This window comes from Rana temporaria, chromosome 5 (genome assembly GCF_905171775.1).
Source record: "Rana temporaria chromosome 5, aRanTem1.1, whole genome shotgun sequence".
In the NCBI taxonomy this organism is placed as follows: Eukaryota; Metazoa; Chordata; class Amphibia; order Anura; family Ranidae; genus Rana; species Rana temporaria.
In genome coordinates this window covers 236,983,975-237,004,418 of record NC_053493.1, presented here as the reverse complement: position 1 = coordinate 237,004,418, position 20,444 = coordinate 236,983,975, and the positions used below count along the sequence as shown (strand labels likewise).

The 20,444-nt window shown below is 48.1% G+C and overlaps 1 protein-coding gene across 1 annotated transcript in view; it reads right to left on the bottom strand.

Moving 5' to 3' along the window:
* Positions 1 to 20,444, bottom strand: part of SERPINB5 (serpin family B member 5) — a 75,217-nt gene that overhangs the window by 17,674 nt on the left and 37,099 nt on the right. Inside the window, exons 4-5 of the mRNA XM_040353612.1 lie at positions 19,714 to 19,831; positions 18,739 to 18,881 (exon numbers count right to left, since the gene is read on the bottom strand). Coding sequence (XP_040209546.1) covers positions 18,739 to 18,881; positions 19,714 to 19,831 — 261 coding nt within the window. The remainder of the gene's footprint in view (positions 1 to 18,738; positions 18,882 to 19,713; positions 19,832 to 20,444) is intronic.

Genomic DNA, 20,444 nt, shown 5'->3' with positions numbered 1-20,444 from the left:
AAAAAAAAATGTTTCTTTAAGACGCTGGGCGGGACTGACGTTTTGACGTCACTTCCGCCCAGCGGAGCTATGGGGACGGGCGAAGGAGATTTTTCCTTCAGTCTCGTCCCCGCTCAGCTGCCGGACACATCCGATCCCCTCCGCCGCTACCGACGGCTCCGGTAAGCGGCGGAGGGCGCGGAACAGCGGCGGGAGGGGGGGGGCCCCCTCTCCCGCCACCGATAACGGCGATCTCGCGGCGGATTCGCCGCGGAGACCGCCATTATCGTTAACACGGCCGCCCACAGAAGAGATGAATATCTCGATTGTGGCAGCAGCTGCTACCGTTACCGAGATATTCATCTCTAAAGTGATGACGTATAACGGCGGTGGGCGGTCGGCAAGTAGTTAACAAGGCAAATCTAACTATACGCCGCAAAACAGCAGCTTTAACTATACGCCGGAAAAAGCCGACTAGAGACGACGTAAGAGAATGCGACGGCCGCGCGTACATTCGTGGATCGTCGGAAATAGCTAATTTGCATACTCGACGCGGAAAACGACGAGAACTCCACCCAGTGGACGCTGAAGTATTGCATCTAAGATCCGAAGGCGTATGAAGCCGTACGCCTGTCGGATCTAACCCAGATGCCGTCGTATCTTGGTTTGAGGAAATTTAAAAGGACGCCGGCGTATCAGTAGATACGCTGGCATACTCTCTTTGTGGATCTGCCCCTTTGGATGTATTTGACAATCTATGGTGCGCTGGCGAATATGTGCATTTAATCTGTGAGCCTGTGAGGTCTCCAGTCCAAGCTGATTGTTGCTGCAGCACCTGAAATTCCGACCGTGTGTATGCCCCATCGGACTTTTTTTCCAATGAATTCCGTCTGAGTTTAGATAGAGAACATGTTCTCTTTTACTCCGATAGAATTCCGTAGGCATTCCAATGTGAGTTTGGCCAGGCAAAAGCCTGATTTTGTGTACAGGACTTTACTCCTTAACTTTAAACCTTATCCAGGAAAGTGTCGTATGGGAATATCGGGGCAAATCCACAAAAGAGATACTCCGGCGTAAGCCGTCGTATCTCTGGTTCTAACTTTGGAACTGATCCTCAGAAGCAGTTTTCCTAAGTTAGGCAGAAGATCCGACATCTGTAAGGGACTTACACTGCCGGATCTTAGGATGCAGTACCGCATCCGCCACTGGGGGCATTTCGAGTCGAAATGCCTCTGTTAGTATGCAAATTAGCACTTAGGGCGATCCTCAAAGCTTTTGTGCCTAGTTTTTTCGCCGTAAGTGTTAGTTTGCCTGGTGTAAAACTAGGGCTGCTTTTACAAAGTGTAAAGTTAGTCACACCTTGTAAAGGCCCATTCAAGCGACGGCATTTGGTATGCATTCCCGAGGGAGAACTCCACGGCAATTTGTAAATTCCAAACCGGCATGGGTTCCCCCCCAGGAGCATACCAGGCCCGTAGGTCTGTTATGGGTTGTAAGGAGACCCCCCCTCCGCCGAAAAATTGACGTAGGGGGTCCCCCTACAATCCATACCAGACCCGTATCCAAAGCACGCTACCCGGCCAGCCAGGAAGGGAGTGGGGACGAGCGAGCGCCCCCCCCCCCTCCTGAGCCGTGCCAGGCCGCATGCCCTCAACATGGGGGGGTTGGGTGCTCTGGTGCAGGGGGGCGCACTGCGGGCCCCCCCACCCCAGAGCACCCTGTCCCCATGTTGATGAGGACAGGACCTCTTCCCGACAACCCTTGCCATTGGTTGTCGGGGTCTGCGGGCGGAGGCTTATCGGAATCTGGGAGTCCCCTTTAATAAGGGGGCCCCCAGATACCGGCCCCCCACCCTAAGTGAATGGATATGGGGTACATCGTACCCCTATCCATTCACCTGTAGGCAAAAAGTAAAAGTTAATAAACACACAACACAAGGCTTTTTAAAATAGTTTATTATTCTGCTCCGGAGGCCCCCCCTGTCTTCGTTATTAGCTCAATTAGCAGGGGGGGCTTCTTCTTCCACTCTCCGGGGGTCTTCTCCGCTCTCCGGGGGGGGTTTCTTCTTCCGCTCTCCGGGGGGGGGCTTCTCCGGACTCCGGGGGGCTTCTTCCATCTTCTCCCCTCTTCCGCTCTTGACTCGGCGAACCCCGGTTCTTCTGCAGCTCTCCGGTGCCTTCTTCTTCAGCGCTGGCTGCCTGCTATGTTTGTGTGTTAGCTCAATTACGAGCAGGCAGCCGGCGCGGTCTTCTGTGGCGTCATCTTCTCTTCTGGTCTTCTGTTCTTCCGATGTTGCCTCGTCGCCTGTTGTCGCTGTAATGATGGAAGCGCGCCTTGCATCACATTTATATAGGCATCACCGTCCCATCATGCTCCGGTAGGTACCCACGTGGTGGGTGCACGTGGGTAGGCACCCACCACGTGGGTACCTGCCGGAGCATGATGGGACGGTGATGCCTATATAAATGTGATGCAAGGCGCGCTTCCATCATTACAGCGACAACAGGCGACGAGGCAACATCGGAAGAACAGAAGACCAGAAGAGAAGATGACGCCACAGAAGACCGCGCCGGCTGCCTGCTCGTAATTGAGCTAACACACAAACATAGCAGGCAGCCAGCGCTGAAGAAGAAGGCACCGGAGAGCTGCAGAAGAACCGGGGTTCGCCGAGTCAAGAGCGGAAGAGGGGAGAAGATGGAAGAAGCCCCCCGGAGTCCGGAGAAGCCCCCCCCGGAGAGCGGAAGAAGAAACCCCCCCCGGAGAGCGGAGAAGACCCCCGGAGAGTGGAAGAAGAAGCCCCCCCTGCTAATTGAGCTAATAACGAAGACAGGGGGGGCCTCCGGAGCAGAATAATAAACTATTTTAAAAAGCCTTGTGTTGTGTGTTTATTAACTTTTACTTTTTGCCTACAGGTGAATGGATAGGGGTACGATGTACCCCATATCCATTCACTTAGGGTGGGGGGCCGGTATCTGGGGGCCCCCTTATTAAAGGGGACTCCCAGATTCCGATAAGCCTCCGCCCGCAGACCCCGACAACCAATGGCAAGGGTTGTCGGGAAGAGGTCCTGTCCTCATCAACATGGGGACAGGGTGCTCTGGGGTGGGGGGGCCCGCAGTGCGCCCCCCTGCCCCAGAGCACCCAACCCCCCCATGTTGAGGGCATGCGGCCTGGCACGGCTCAGGAGGGGGGGGGGGCGCTCGCTCGTCCCCACTCCCTTCCTGGCTGGCCGGGTAGCGTGCTTTGGATACGGGTCTGGTATGGATTGTAGGGGGACCCCCTACGTCAATTTTTCGGCGGAGGGGGGGTCTCCTTACAACCCATAACAGACCTAAGGGCCTGGTATGCTCCTGGGGGGGGAACCCATGCCGTTTTTTTCATTGAAAATTGGCATGGAGTTCTCCCTCAGGAATGCATGCCGAGCGACGCTGTCATTTTTTTTATAATTATTTGTTTTCCCGGCGCGTCTTTTTTTCACCCGTCGCAACTTTAGTGTCCCGTCGCAATCCACAAAGCCGCCCGGCGTCAATTACGTTCGCACGATGCACGTCGGGAAAATGACGTCACACGCATGCGCAGTACGGCCGGCGCGGGAGCGCGCCTCATTTAAATTGTAAACGCCCCCCGGAGAGGAGGAACGCCTTACGACGGCGGCACTTAACTTACACTGCTTGAAATTTTTACGTAAGTGCTTTGAGGATCAGGCACTTAGGTAAAAACTTTAAGTCAGTGTAACTTAACTGCTGAAAGTTAAGTTACGCCGCCTGGCTGAGGATTTGGCCCATCAATACTACTTTGTGACAGCCTAAGGTCAGTCACACGCTAACTAACGCATACTTGCTACTGCCATCTTGTGGAAGAAAAAGAGTTCTGCAAACAGGAACATAACTTGGTTGAGATGCTAAACTGCATTCTAATTGTTCTTTTCTTTTACACTATTTGACTTTTTTCTTTGACCACCTCCCCTTTTTTATATTTTTTAGAAAAAAAAATGTTTTAAGGATTTTACTGCGGGAAATTTCAGGTCATTTTTAAGGGCGCCGTAGGGACTACAAATGATGGACCATTGGTTTCTAAGGGGACTGTAATAGCAGTGGGGTAGATTCAGGTAGGGGCGCACACTACTAGGGATGCGCAGCGTACCGTTTTTACGCTAGGCCTCCGTAAATTACTTGAGCTACGCTTCATTCACGAAGCATTTGCTCCGTAATTTGCGGGGGTGTTTCGTAAAAGTGGCCGGCGTAAGCGCGCGTAATTTAAATAATCCCGTAGGGGGCGTGTATCATTTAAATTAGACGCGTTGCCGCGCCGAACGTACTGCGCATGCTCCGTTGGGAAAATTTCCTGATGTGCATTGCGGTAAATGACGTTGCAAGGACGTCATTTGCTTCGACGTGAACGTAAATGGCGTCCAGCGCCATTCACGATTCACTTACGCAAACAACGTAAATTTCGAAAATCGCGACGCGGGAACGACGTGTATACTTACCATTGGCTGCGCCTCATAATAGCAGGAGCAGCCTTACGCAGAAATCGACGAACGCAAATGACGTAAAACTCGAACGCCGGGCGCGCGTACGTTTGTGAATCGGCGTGAGTATGCAATTTGCATACTCTACGCTGACCACTACGGGAACGCCACCTAGCGGCCATCGTAAGAATGCAGCCTAAGATACGACGGCATAAGAGCCTTATGCCAGTCATATCTTAGGCTACAGTCGGCGTATCAAGCTTTCTGAATACAGAAAGTCGATACGCCGGCGCTACTTAGCAAATACGCTGCGTATCAATGGATACGCAGGCGTAATTGCTACCTGAATCTACCCCCGTGATCTCTAGCAGTCTCATGTAATGTGACCAACGTATTAAGTATGTCTCTATTCTCCAACAACTCCTATAGGATGTTCACAGTCTCTTACCACCTGATGTAACATGCCCTTAATCTTTGACCATTTTCGGTTGCATGTCTGCAGTATCTGACAGCTTTCTGTAGCATATATTCAATGAATATTATGTTTGGCCTTTAGTGACAAGCTGCACTTAAGGCCAATTGTATCACAAAAGTTGACCACCATTGTTCTAAATAGGTGATGTAGTCTATTGAAGGTATTATATCTTCAGCTATATGCTTTTTTACATGATTTAGTTTCTAAAGGAAGTTGGCACTTTTTATAGTAATAAAGAAACCAAGTGAAATGTTACGTGAAAACTTTGTTCATATGAAAAATATTATTATAGCTGTTTCTAGCTAGCCCCAAGTGATTTTTACAGCAAATCCAACAGAGGGCAGCCTTGTTTTACTGATATCATTTACCCAGTAGAAAATATTTAGAAAGATTTAAATAAAACCGATCAATTGAATAGTATTATGTGCATTATTATGTTGATTAAACAAGTTTTCTTTAAAAGCCATATTTGTCTGCTTATTTAATTATTACTGATAAAAAAAAAAATTACTAAAGCAGAGCGGAGTGAACCTACACTTTCTTCAATCCTCCATACAGGTGCAGAAAAAGTTATTTTGTTTTATTCCCTACACATGTCAGGATGGTTGAAGTGAACAACACCTCATTTAACTTTAGCAAATGATGAATGTAAAAGTATTGTAAAACCTGAACATGAAAAATAAATGTTTTCTATGTTTTGTCCTGCATACACTATCCATCTTAAAGCGGTAATAAACCCTAAACCAAAAATGGATTATATTGCAGCTTACCAATCATTAGATGCGGTAGCTGCATAAGTTTTCTTCTCTTTTGCTTTTTGCCTCTGTTTTCACCTGGTGATCTGGCCAGTAACACACCTCCAGTATTAGTGAGACACAGCTCTGGAGGAATGATAACAGGAGGCACAGCCGGTAGCAGCATTGTCAGTCTGAGGGGGAGGGGAGTGTTAAATGTATTAGAAGATTTAGATACACTAATAGATTGAAGCCAAACTCCAGCTCATACGTTATAAGCAGTTACAACAAACAGTTATGTTTTCCTTGTGGGATAGAGGTTTTGCATAAATCAATAAAAGCAGATGATTGTAATCACCCCTGTCAGTGTTAGGTGGTTTGTCTTATCCATGTAAACTGTTACATTCTGCTGGTGAGCTTATGCTTTTGAAAAACAATAGATTTGCTGCCTGGATCACCAGATGAAAATAAAAGGAAAGCCTAAAAAAGGAAACGGAATGCAGCCATCACATCTAACAATTGATGAACTTCAATATAATAAATGTATCTTAAAGTGTTTCAGTGCAATAAACATTGGGCTAGATTCAGGTAGCTGCTCCCCTTCTTACGGTGGCGCAGCGTATCGTATTTACGCTACGCCGCCGCAACTTACAGGAGCAAGTGCAGTATTCACCAAGCACTTGCTCCGTAAGTTGCGGCGGTGTAGCGTAAATGGGGCCGGCGTAAGCCCGCGTAATTCAAATGTGACCTGACGTGATTGACGTGTTTTACGAACGGCGCATGTCCGTGTACATATCCCAGTGTGCATTGCTTCAAATGACGTCGCAAGGACGTCATTGGTTTCGACGTGAACGTAAATTACGTCCAGCCCTATTCGCGAACGACTTACGCAAACGACGCAAAAAATTCAAATTTCAAAGCGGGAACGACGTCCATACTTAACATTGGCTGCGCCACCTAATAGCAGGAGCAACGTTACGCCGAAAAAGCCTTACGCAAACGATGTAAAAAACTACCGCCGGGCGCACGTACATTTGTGAATGGGCGTAACTAGGTAATTTGCATACTCTACACCGAAAACAACGGAAGCGCCACCTAGCGGCCAGTGTGAGAATGCACCCTAAAATACGACGGCGTAAGAGACTTATGTCAGTCGTATCTTAGGCTAATGTCGGCGTATCTTGCTTTCTGAATACAGAAAGAAGATACGCCGGCGCAGCTTTGAATTTACGCGGCGTATCTAAGGATACGCCGGCGTAAATCGTTGCTGAATCTAGCCCAAAATCTTTCATTCATCATTGCTTGGACACAATATGTTTTTTTGTTCTAGCGCTTTAGATATGGTTTTCCTGTTCGGCTCACTATTTGTCACATCACTCCTGATGTGCTATATCATATAGCTGCTCATCAATGCCTGGCAGAATCTTCTATGAATTGTAGCCCAAAACTGACTAATTTTTCATCTCCCATTTTTCCATTTTTGCATATTACCTTTCCTGTTATTGGCGCCAAACTTATTTTGTTGTTTGTCAATATAATACATATTTACTTTTAGGTTTCATACGGCTTTAACCACTTGCTTACTGAGCACATACCCCCTTCCTGCCCAGGCGAAATTTCAGCTTTCAGCACTGTCACGCTTTGAATGACAATTGCATGGTTGTGCGACGTGGCTCCCAAACAAAATTGACGTCCTTTTTCCCCCACTGTGATGCATTTGCATATATGTCTCAGTTTAATTCTCCCTGCTTGCCATGTGTGATTCAGTCCTCGGCTAACAGGTTATTGAAGTGCTAATGTCCCCTCACTATTTCTAAAGGTTAATTGATCTATTGTGTTGTGTGAAGGAGATCTGTGTTTAAGTGGCTTGTGTTAATTATTCTGATTGCTCCATTGTGGTAATTATCTCTCTATAGGTCGAGCTGTCTAGTTAATGTATTCAGTACAACTAGTAATTAGAATTAGAACTGATGTCATTGTCTAAAGAAATGTGTCTTCAAGAATCGGCACCGAGATGTCTGCCTGTCCTCTGTATGAAGAGCCCCCACTGTGTGACAAGGGGGTGGAGATTTCATTGTTCTTTGATTGGTTAGGATGAAGGAAAAAAGCTGGGACAGCCGCACTCCAAAAAAACTCCTCCTTTAATTAAAAATCACAAAATACATGCCACAGCAAAAAACAGCACAACAAAAGAAAAGCTTTTCTTTTGTTGTGCTGTTTTTTGCTGTGGCATGTATTTTGTGATTTTTAATTAAAGGAGGAGTTTTTTTGGAGTGCGGCTGTCCCAGCTTTTTTCCTTCATCCTAACCTGCATTTTGATTGCACTGCCTGCACCCTTGGCTCGGACCACAGGAATCAGATTACCTGGTTCTCTTTGAGCGGTTACCCACTCTCTCAGTTCTTTGATTGGTGATTAGCTTGTAAACTGTATATATATCTAGCTGAACGCTGCCATTAAAGCTGTGTTGTTCCAGCAGTAAGCAGGGCCGATCCCAGACGGGGTGCAGAGGGTGCACTGCACCCAGGCGCCAGAGGGGAGGGGGCGCCAAAGTGTCAGGAGCACCGTTGGTCGGCAATCAGAGCAGGGGAGAGAGCCTGCACAAGGAGCAGCCCGGAAGTGCTGCATTAACATGGAGTCGGCTGGGGCGGGTGAGATGGAACTGGGAGCCAGCCCTGGCTGCATGTAACCCTGCCTGGGCTTGCCACGTTTTCCCCTCCCTCCCTCTCCTCCTGGATCGTCAGAGATCTGTCAATGAGGGCGCACTGCTTAGGGAACTCCTAGACACCGCCTCAGCGCTGACACAGCTGAAGGGAGACCGGGGATGCAGAAGATTTCTTGCCTCTCTGCCGTGCCGATTTCTGAAGATAAGGTCAGGTAGGACTTTCTATGTGGAGGAAGGAGGGGGTGAGAATTCCTGCCTGGGGGAGTTTATTTTAGTGGGGAGGTTAAGGAAAGGGGGTGGGTTTGCTTTTTGAGAAGGACCCCCTGTAAGTTTCTTGTAGAGAAGTTTACAGGGGGTGGTTATTGGTAGGGATTTGCTCCTGAGTGGGAAGTTTGTTGAATGAAGGGAGATATTCTTTAGCATTAGATATGAGGGAGATATTTTCGCCTTGAGGTGTGATCGGAGACAGGGGGGTTAATATTGTGGGGATATATGAGGGAGGGTGGTGTTTTGCAGTGGGGAGTTTTAGTTGGGGGTGGGGGGTTCTTAAGCGGTAGAGGGGGGGGGTGGATTTTTTCCTTTAATTCTCATTGATGTGACTCTGCAAGGTGCATTTTGTGTGGGCATGGCAGCCCATTTATACTGTATGGGCTGCTGTGCCTCCTTGAATACAAAGAAAAGGTCAAAAGGACCCTCCATCATTTCTGGAGTCGCAGCCCGCACAGGAATCGCAAATGCAGAGCAGTTTCCAGTGTGGGTGCGATTCCTAGTGCAGCATGCCATTAGGATTAAAGCAGATGTCCGCTGAAACAAAAATGTTTAAAAGCCAGCAGCTACAAATACTGCAGCTGCTGACTTTTAATATTAGGGCACTTACCTGTCCTGGAGTCCAGCGCCGTCCGCAGCAGAGGACGAGCGATCGATCGTCACTCTGCTGCCCCCCCTCGCCATCCTCGGTGAGGGAACCAGGAAGTGAAGCGCTCCGGCTTCACTGCCCGGTTCCCTACGGCGCATGCGCAAGTCGCGATGCGCCGTGCTGACTGACTCCCACTGTGTTTTGGGAGCCAAGTGTTTCCCAGAACACAACTAGGGGGGGCCGGGATCTGACATCCTGCCCGCAGTCTACCCGCAGACTGTGTGGCCGGAAGTGGGTGCAAATACTTGTCTTTAGACAGGTATCTGCACCCCCCTCCCCCTGAAAGGTGTCAAATGTGACACCGGAGGGGGGGAGGGTTCCAACGGGTGGGAGTGGAGGTGGAGGGTGGAGCTCCGCTTTAAGGGCCAGTTCATACTGCTGCAATGCCGGAACCCTGCAAATCCACTGGGGGTTCCCACATCACATGTCTCCTGCTGGCAGTTCACACTGCCCTATGTGAACTGCTGGGAGTGCCAATTAAAACTTAATGGCACCCCCAAATCAGTTTGCATATCGCAGTGCGATCTGCAAATTCGGACAGGAATTGGATCGCATGGGTGTGAACACCCAGGGCTCGAGTCCTGCAGGAACGCATGGGAACAACGTTCCTTTACTTTTTCCACAGCAGGAACGCCGTTCTCATTGTCATCAAGGTGCACCTGTCCTCCCCTACCTCGGTCCGCCCATTCCTCCTCCTCCAGCGGCCACTGTAACAAAGTCCCGGCTCTAGTGATAGGGGGAACACTGATCCAATGGCAAATTGAATCAGTGTGATGTAAATTATAGGAGCCGGGACTTTGTTACAGCAGCAACTGGAGGAGGAGGCGGCCTGAGGGAGGGGAGGACAGGGTCGCGCTGGGATATTCAAATCCCAGATTCAGACACATGCCAGGCTTCATTGCCTGACACAGATCAGGCTGCATTTGATGGGCACTGGCTAGGCTGCATTTGATGGGCACTGGCTAGGCTGCATTTGGTGGGCACTGGCTAGGCTGCATTTGGTGGGCACTGGCTAGGCTGCATTTGGTGGGCACTGGCTAGGCTGCATTTGGTGGGCACTGGCTAGGCTGCATTTGGTGGACACTGGTAGGCCACAATTGGTGAGCAATGGTAGACTGCATTTTTATGGGCACTGATAAGGCTGCATTTGATGGGCACTGGTGAGGCTGCATTCATCTCCTGTACCATGTCTGCAGTCTCTGACCATCTCCTGTACCATGTCTGCAGTCTCTGACCATCTCCTGTACCATGTCAGGTAGGACTTTCTATGTGGAGGAAGGAGGGGGTGAGAATTCCTGCCTGGGGGAGTTTTTTTTTAGTGGGGAGGTTAAGAAAAGGGGGTGGGTTTGCTTTTTGAGAAGGAGGCGGACTGAGGGAGGGGAGGACAGGGTCGCGCTGGGATATTCAAATCCCAGATTCAGACACAGATCAGGCTGCATTGCTGCACACTGATCGGGCTGCATTTGATGGACACTGGCTAGGCTGCATTTGATGGGCACTGGCTAGGCTGCATTTGGTGGGCACTGGCTAGGCTGCATTTGGTGGGCACTGGCTAGGCTGCATTTGGTGGGCACTAGCTAGGCTGCATTTGGTGGGCACTGGCTAGGCTGCATTTGGTGGGCACTAATAAGGCTGCATTTGGTGGGCACTAATAAGGCTGCATTTGGTGGACAATGGTAGGCTACAATTGGTGAGCAATGGTAGACTGCATTTTTATGGGCACTGATAAGGCTGCATTTGATGGGCACTGGTGAGGCTGCATTCATCTCCTGTACCATGTCTGCAGTCTTTGACCATCTCCTGTACCATGTCTGCAGTCTCTGACCATCTCTCTTGTACCATCTCTGCAGTCTCTGACCATCTCCTGTACCATGTATGCAGTCTCTGACCATCTCCTGTACCATGTCTGCAGTCTCTGACCATCTCCTGTACCATGTCAGCAGTCTCTGACCATATCCTGTATTATGTCTGGGGGCTCTTTCTAAACAGACTCTCTAACAGAGGCCCTCTCTGTGTCCATTAGAGAGACCCTCCCCCCTCTAGGTCCAATTAGAGTACTCTGCTTCTCTTTCTGTATTTTGTTTATTGTTAAGAGATCATGGGAGGATCCCAGTGTAACGATAACTCCTTAGGGGAGCATCTCTGTGTTTGAATCGTTGCCATTGAAACATTTGTAAAGGGGCAGGAGTTAGTAAGGTGGCCACGCCCTTGTAGGGGCGCCAGAAATATTTCTGCACCCAGGCGCATGTGACCCTAGGATCGGCCCTGGCAGTAAGTTTGCCTCATGTGTGGCTTTCTGGGCGATTCCAGGAATATCCCTCCTCGTGGAATATTGGGGTGATTTTCGTTATGGGAAGAAGGGAACGTTGACGGGGATATCATTCTAATACCGTCACAAATGGTTGGCAGCAGCGGGATTTTCCCTTCTACTCTCCTTTACACCCGGATTCCAAGCAGACACTGGAAGAACTACTGGAAGTTCGTGGAAGGATTGCTAGCAACAAAACCAAGCGGGTCATCATAGCAGAATTAATAGAGATAGACCAGGAGGACGGGATTGCAGCAACGCCAGCAGTACAAGAGATGGAGACACCAGTGATTCAGGAAGAGGAATCGCCAGCCAACAAGCTAATGAGAGAGAAGCTAGCATGGTTCGGTCCGAACCCAACGGCGGATGTAGTGCTGAGAGTGATGGAGCTACAGGAGGCTAAAGAAATAAGAGACGCAGAACTACAGTTAAAACTGGCAGCAGTCCAACAAGCAGCCGCACATTCTCCAAACAGTGAGTACAGCACAGCAAACGTAAGGAAGATTCCGTTTAGTGCTTTTAAAGCTTTTGATGAAAAGGACTGTGAGATTGATAACTACCTGGCAGATTTTGAGCGACAATGTAACCTGCACCGAATAGCTAGAAGAGAGTGGGTTGCAATATTGTCAGGCAAACTGTCAGGCAAAGCTTCTGATGCTTTCCGGACCGTGCCAGATCAGGATATCCATAGCTACGCCCGGGTTAAAGAAGTGCTCCTGGTTCGTTATGCAGTAACCCCAGAGTCCCACCGACAGAAGTTCAGGGACTCACGCAAAACCACTAAAGACTCTTACGCGGAATGGGCATGCCAGTTGTCCCTGTCGGCCTCTAACTGGGTTAACAGCAGCCAGGCCACCACCGCAGAGGACATTTTGCAACTAATGCTCCTGGAGCAATTTTACAATCACATCCAGACGGATGTCAAAGACTGGGTGAGAGATCGCAGGCCCATGACTTTTTTTTTAGTGGGGAGGTTAAGAAAAGGGGGTGGGTTTGCTTTTTGAGAAGGAGGCGGACTGAGGGAGGGGAGGACAGGGTCGCGCTGGGATATTCAAATCCCAGATTCAGACACAGATCAGGCTGCATTGCTGCACACTGATCGGGCTGCATTTGATGGACACTGGCTAGGCTGCATTTGATGGGCACTGGCTAGGCTGCATTTGGTGGGCACTAATAAGGCTGCATTTGGTGGGCACTGGCTAGGCTGCATTTGGTGGGCACTAGCTAGGCTGCATTTGGTGGGCACTGGCTAGGCTGCATTTGGTGGGCACTAATAAGGCTGCATTTGGTGGGCACTAATAAGGCTGCATTTGGTGGACACTGGTAGGCTACAATTGGTGAGCAATGGTAGACTGCATTTTTATGGGCACTGATAAGGCTGCATTTGATGGGCACTGGTGAGGCTGCATTCATCTCCTGTACCATGTCTGCAGTCTCTGACCATCTCCTGTACCATGTCTGCAGTCTCCGACCATCTCTTGTACCATCTCTGCAGTCTCTGACCATCTCCTGTACCATGTATGCAGTCTCTGACCATCTCCTGTACCATGTCTGCAGTCTCTGACCATCTCCTGTACCATGTCAGCAGTCTCTGACCATATCCTGTATTATGTCTGGGGGCTCTTTCTAAACAGACTCTCTAACAGAGGCCCTCTCTGTGTCCATTAGAGAGACCCCCCCCCTCTAGGTCCAATTAGAGTACTCTGCTTCTCTTTCTGTATTTTGTTTATTGTTAAGAGATCATGGGAGGATCCCAGTGTAACGATAACTCCTTAGGGGAGCATCTCTGTGTTTGAATCGTTGCCATTGAAACATTTGTAAAGGGGCAGGAGTTAGTAAGGTGGCCACGCCCTTGTAGGGGCGCCAGAAATATTTCTGCACCCAGGCGCATGTGACCCTAGGATCGGCCCTGGCAGTAAGCTTGTCTCATGTGTGGCTTTCTGGGCGATTCCAGGAATATCCCTCCTCGTGGAATATTGGGGTGATTTTCGTTATGGGAAGAAGGGAACGTTGACGGGGATATCATTCTAATACCGTCACAAATGGTTGGCAGCAGCGGGATTTTCCCTTCTACTCTCCTTTACACCCGGATTCCAAGCAGACACTGGAAGAACTACTGGAAGTTCGTGGAAGGATTGCTAGCAACAAAACCAAGCGGGTCATCATAGCAGAATTAATGGAGATAGACCAGGAGGACGGGATTGCAGCAACGCCAGCAGTACAAGAGATGGAGACACCAGTGATTCAGGAAGAGGAATCGCCAGCCAACAAGCTAATGAGAGAGAAGCTAGCATGGTTCGGTCCGAACCCAACGGCGGATGTAGTGCTGAGAGTGATGGAGCTACAGGAGGCTAAAGAAATAAGAGACGCAGAACTACAGTTAAAACTGGCAGCAGTCCAACAAGCAGCCGCACATTCTCCAAACAGTGAGTACAGCACAGCAAACGCAAGGAAGATTCCGTTTAGCGCTTTTAAAGCTTTTGATGAAAAGGACTGTGAGATTGATAACTACCTGGCAGATTTTGAGCGACAATGTAACCTGCACCGAATAGCTAGAAGAGAGTGGGTTGCAATATTGTCAGGCAAACTGTCAGGCAAAGCTTCTGATGCTTTCCGGACCGTGCCAGATCAGGATATCCATAGCTACGCCCGGGTTAAAGAAGTGCTCCTGGCTCGTTATGCAGTAACCCCAGAGTCCCACCGACAGAAGTTCAGGGACTCACGCAAAACCACTAAAGACTCTTACGCGGAATGGGCATGCCAGTTGTCCCTGTCGGCGTCCAACTGGGTTAACAGCAGCCAGGCCACCACCGCAGAGGACATTTTGCAACTAATGCTCCTGGAGCAATTTTACAATCACATCCAGACGGATGTCAAAGACTGGGTGAGAGATCGCAGGCCCATGACTCTACCAGAGGCCGCGAAGTTGGCGGATGAATATGCGGATACTCGCAAGACAAACCAGGTCACACCACGGGTACAACCTCCACGACCAACGGCACCCTCACACCCACCAGCCGCTAGATACCAACCTCCTAACAGACCGATGACATCTAGCCCTCGCTATCCACGCCAGGAGGACAACGAACAACGCTGCTTCCGGTGCAAACAGCTGGGTCACTTCAAGCAGAATTGCCCCATGAATGACAACACCAGGTCAAATTGGTCTCAACCTGGGTACCGCCCACCAGCAGCAGCCCATTGTGTAGACTCGGCTTGGGATCTCCAGGAGCTGGGTCAGGAAGAACCATTGGACACCCTTTACGAAGTCCTCACGGTACAATCTGTTATCACGGACAACAGGGAACACCATTGTCAGCTGGTCATGGGCGACAGCCATGAGCCGGAGGGGTCTTGGAGGGAGCTGGGCAGAAAGAGGCACCGCCGGCCACCCCCCAAGAAGAAGAGGTCCTGGAAGCCGTATAACAAGCTGACCTGGGAGGATAAGAAGCGACTGGAGGAGAGGGAGTCGCAGCGGGCGTCCCAGATGCGGGCCGAGATGTTCGCCAAGGGCCCACCGGTGGCCCCTTACACCACCACCCAGTTCCTGATGATGAAGGACCACGTGGAGAGCCTGCAGGACATGAGCAAGCAGGAGCTGATCCGTGAGTACATAGAGCTGGAGGAGTGCATAAGCTGCATGGAGGAGGAGAACAACCACCTGAGGTCACAGCAGGCTGACCCCCCCAGGCTCCATGAACTGGAGATGGAGCTGGAGAAGCTCAAAGAGGAGAACTGGCGGCTGCGGAGGGAGCAGAGGGTGGCTGACCCTATGGGGCACTGATCCCCCCCCGAACTCTGAGCACCGGTGCTACAGCATTTCAACAAATATAACTTTTTATTTTTTAAGAATCACCTGTGATTGTCACTTCAGAGCCATAACCTGCCCCTCCCATAGCGGGACACCTAGATGGCGGCACACAGACCCATTCGCCGTCTTCACACTGACTTCTGGTGACTCTGCAGATCGCACAAAGACTTGGGGACTGAACGGCGTGTGATCTGACGACCTAGTGGCATACCTGAGTCTGAAGCAGTTGCCAAGGGAGGTCAGTCACGCCAAACGGAGTTAACCTCGGACTAAAAGCTCTGAACCCATCAACCCTACTGGACCAGGGAAGGTCCAACCGGGTTTGCCGGAGCAGGGAGAAAAGGGGGGCCATTGTGATGCATTTGCATATATGTCTCAGTTTAATTCTCCCTGCTTGCCATGTGTGATTCAGTCCTCGGCTAACAGGTTATTGAAGTGCTAATGTCCCCTCACTATTTCTAAAGGTTAATTGATCTATTGTGTTGTGTGAAGGAGATCTGTGTTTAAGTGGCTTGTGTTAATTATTCTGATTGCTCCATTGTGGTAATTATCTCTCTATATGCGGGGTCGAGCTGTCTAGTTAATGTATTCAGTACAACTAGTAATTAGCGTCACTGATGTCATTGTCCAAAGAAATGTGTCTTCAGGAATCGGCACCGAGATGTCTGCCTGTCCTCTGTATGAAGAGCCCCCACTGTGTGAAAAGGGGGTGGAGATTTCATTGTTCTTTGATTGGTGATTAGCTTGTAAACTGTATATATATCTAGCTGAATGCTGCCATTAAAGCTGTGTTGTTCCAGCAGTAAGCTTGTCTCATGTGTGGCTTTCTGGGCGATTCCAGGAATATCCCTCCTCGTGGAATATTGGGGTGATTTTCGTTATGGGAAGAAGGGAACGTTGACGGGGATATCATTCTAATACCGTCACACCCACAAATAGAGCTTTCTTTTGGTGGTATTTGATCATCTCTGCGGTTTTTATTTTTTGCGATATTTACAAAAATAGAGCGACAATTTTGAAAAACAAAATTTTTTAACTTTTTGCTATAATAAATATTTAAAAAAAAAAATTCTCAGTTTAGGCCGATACGTATTCTTCTACATATTTTTGGTAAAAATAAAAATCGCAATAAGCGTATAGTGATTGGTTTGCGCATACATTATAGCGCCTACAAAATAGGGGATAGAATTATGTTTTTTTTTTTTTTATTATTATTATTTTTTACTAGTAATGGCGGCGATCTGTGATTTTTCTCAGGACTGCGATATTACGGCGGACACATCGGAAACTTTTGACACATTTTTGGGACCATTCACATTTATATAGCGAACAGTGCTATAAATATGCACTGATTACATATCATATATATTACATACAATGTGACTGGCAGGGAAGGGGTTAACACTAGGGGGTGAGGAAGGGGTTAATGTGTGCCCTGCTAGGTGATTCTTACTGTAAGGGGAAGGGGACTGACTGGGGGAGGTGACCGATGGTTATCCCTATATACAAGTTTACACACAGAGATCCATGTCCCTGCCTGTCTCTGTGACTGCCGATCGCGGGTGCCTGGCGGACATCGCGGCCGCTAGGCACGCGCATCGGCACCTGAGTGACGTGGCGGGCTGGCAGTGCTCGCGTGCCCCCCAGTGACTGGAGGCCATATATAGACGGCCTCCTGGCAATTAAGAGCCACATTGCGGCCGTAAAAAGTCGTTGGGTGGGTGGGAAGTGGTTAAATTACCAGCTACATTATTTGCACCTATATTGACACAGTAAAATGTAATAAAGACAACGGCCCAGATTCACGAAGCAGATACGACGGTGTATCTCAGATACACCATCGTATCTCGGATTTTTTCTGGTCCTATCTATGCGCCTGATTCATAGAATCAGATACGCATAGATAGGGCTGAGATCCGACAGTGTCACACTGTGTTACACTGTCGGATCTTTTTTTTGAATTAAAAATGGCGCCGGGGGCGTTCCCGCTGATTTACACTGAATAATATGTAAATCAGCGAGATACGCGAAATTCACGACCGTACGCGGACCCGACGCGGTGTTCTTACGTCGTTTCCGTATCGCGGTACCCGTCGTATACTTACCCCTGCTAAAAGCAGGGGTAAGTATTGTTAAGTATGGCCGTCGTTCCCGCGTCGAGTTTGAAATTTCCTACGTCGTTTGCGTACGCCGATTCACGAACACGCGCGTCGCAAGTCTAGCTCCCGTCGCAACCACTGACGTCCTATTGACGTCAGTGGGAGCAATGCACGCCGGGAAATTCCCCGGACGACGCATGCGTATTTAAATCGGCGCGGGAGCGCGCCTGATTTAAATATGACACTCCCCTAGCCGCGGAATTTGAATTCCGCTGGGGGATTTAGGATCCGCCGTCGCAAGTTTGGAGGTAAGTGGTTTGTGAATTAGCCACTTGCCTCCTAAACTTGCGGGAGCGGATCTTAATTCACGTAGATCGAGCGGATCTATAGATCCGCTGAGCTACGTGAATCTGGCCCAACATTTTGGTTTTGGATAGAGTGGAGAGGGATGAGAACCCCTGTCAATATTTATTGCTGTCTGTGCCCCATTAGGGAGATTCACTCTCTATTTTTCCTGTTAACCGTTATCATTGAAAGTGAAAGTTTGTAAAAAAAAGTCCCACATTTTGGGTTGATGCCAGTAATAGAGGGGAAATATTCCAATGGGGACACTAGTTCTGGTGACCTTGGTGGCACACAGCGATTCCCTCGCTTTGGAGAGATTTTCTCTCACTTCCTGTTTTGGCTATAGGGCAGTAAGTAAAGGGAAATCTCTCCAATGGAACACAGATGAAAAAAAAAGTGTGAGAGGGGTTATAACCCTCCCTTATGCCTTGTACACACAATCAGAATTTCCGATGAAATAAGTCAAACAGAATTTTTTCATCGGATATTCCGACCGTGTGTGGGTCCCATCGGCCTTTTTTCCGTCGGAGTTTAGAAATAGAACATGTTTTCTTTTTTTCCAATGGGAAAAAATCCTATCGGAAATTCCAATCGTCTGTGTAGAACTCTGACAGAGAAAAAAACACGCATGCTCAGAATCAAGTCGACGCATGCTCGGAAGCATTGCACTTAATTTTTCTCGTCTTGTCGTAGTGTTTTACGTCACCGCGTTTTGGACGGTAGGAATTTGGTCTGACAGTGTGTATGCAAGACAGCTTGAGAGGAATTCCGCCGGAAAATTTCATCGGATTTTATCCCATTGGAAATTCTTATCGTGTATACAGGGCATTACTCTATCCATAATTTTATTTATTTTTTTAATTGCCTTTAGTTACACTTTATTCTTATTATTGCCTATTTCCCAACACTCTCCATTCTGTGCAAAATAATCTCATACCTTGTTAATATGAAATTCGGCCTCTTTGGTTTCAGATTCATTGAATTTATATAACCAGCATCCTTTCAAGTATGCAGCTCCAAGCAAAACCATATTGGTATTCTCATTCAGTGAACCCTCATCCAATACCGTCTCCATGTTACCTGCAAAATGAAACAAATAGATTGTTATTATGCTGTGTAGTTGCTTAAAGACTTAATGCCCACGCATCCCTGATGCCGGGGCAGGGTTTCTGATCATGTGACCGCCGTTATTGGCGTTTAGCTTTTTTTTTTCAAAATTGTCGCACTTTTTTGTTTATAGCGCAAAAAATTAAAACCGCAGAGGTGATCGAATACCACCAAAAGAAAGCTCTATTTGTGGGAAAAAAAAGGACGTCAATGTTGTTCTAGTTCCACGTCGCACAACCGCGCAATTGTCAGTTAAATCAACGCAGTGCCAAATCGCAATAAGTGCTCTGGTCAGGAAGGGGGTAAATTCTTCCGGTGCTGAAGGGGTTAAAGTAAAGTTATTACTGAATAAACAGACCAATAGCAGATATATTATGATTTCTCTGGTCAATAAGGGGTGTACAGGTGTGAGAGCTGAAGTGGTTAAAGTGATACTAAAGGCTGTTTAAAATAAAAAAGAGGTTATACTTACCTAGCCCAATAATATAGTTCAAAAAGGTCCCTTACCCCCAATTTTGGCTGTCCCCTACCCTGTGTGCCCCCTTGGCAAACCAGGTGCTAAAGAGGCACTTGTGTGTTCATGCTCCCAAGCCAGACTGTGTACATCCATAGACACACACAGGGCCATTAAGCCATGCCCCTGCTCTCTCCTCACTGATTGACAGCACACAACCAAAATAGAATCAGAAGAAGAAACAGGTACACCCAGAGAAAATGGATCAAATCCTTAAAACTAACATTTGTAGGTTCTAGGACTCCTATAGGGCACCTATCCCTGTTAACATTTGTAAGTTCAGCTACTTACCATCAGTGAGGTCTTTTACGGATGTGTTTATCTGGTTCCGAGCCTCTTCTACTCGACTTTTAATGTCAACTGATTCCAGTTCTGATGGATAGGGCTTCTTGGTTAAATTTATGAACTCCTACAAAAAATTTTGAATGAGAATATTGCATAATGATATTTGTAAGTCCTGGATTAAAAAGACACAACACTATAGGAATGAACCAATACACAGCATAAAATATGTTCAGTAAACTTTTAAGAGATTTGTTGGATCTAAGACACTTACACTATCCCAACACAAAGGGGTTAATTTACTGAAACTGGAGAGTGCAAAATCTGGCGCAGTCCTGAACAGAAACCAATCAGCTTCCAGGTTTATGTCAAAACTTAATTGAACAAACTGAAGTTATGCCGCATTCACGCGGTCGGAATTTCCGATTGGAGCTTTTTGGCGGATATTCCGACCGTGTGTATGCCCCATCTGACTTTTTCTGTCGGAATTTCCAACGGACTTAGATAGAGAGCAGGTTCTTAATTTTTCAGACAGATAAAATTCCTATCGAAAAAATTTGTGTGTCTGTATGCAATTCCGACGGGAAAAAAAACATGCATGCTCAAACAATTCAACACATGATGGGAAGCATTCAACTTATTTTTCTCGCTTCGTCGTAGTGTTGTACATCACTGCATTCTTAACGCTTGAAAGTTCAGAGAACTTTTGTGTGACCATGTGTATGCAAGCCAAGCTTGAG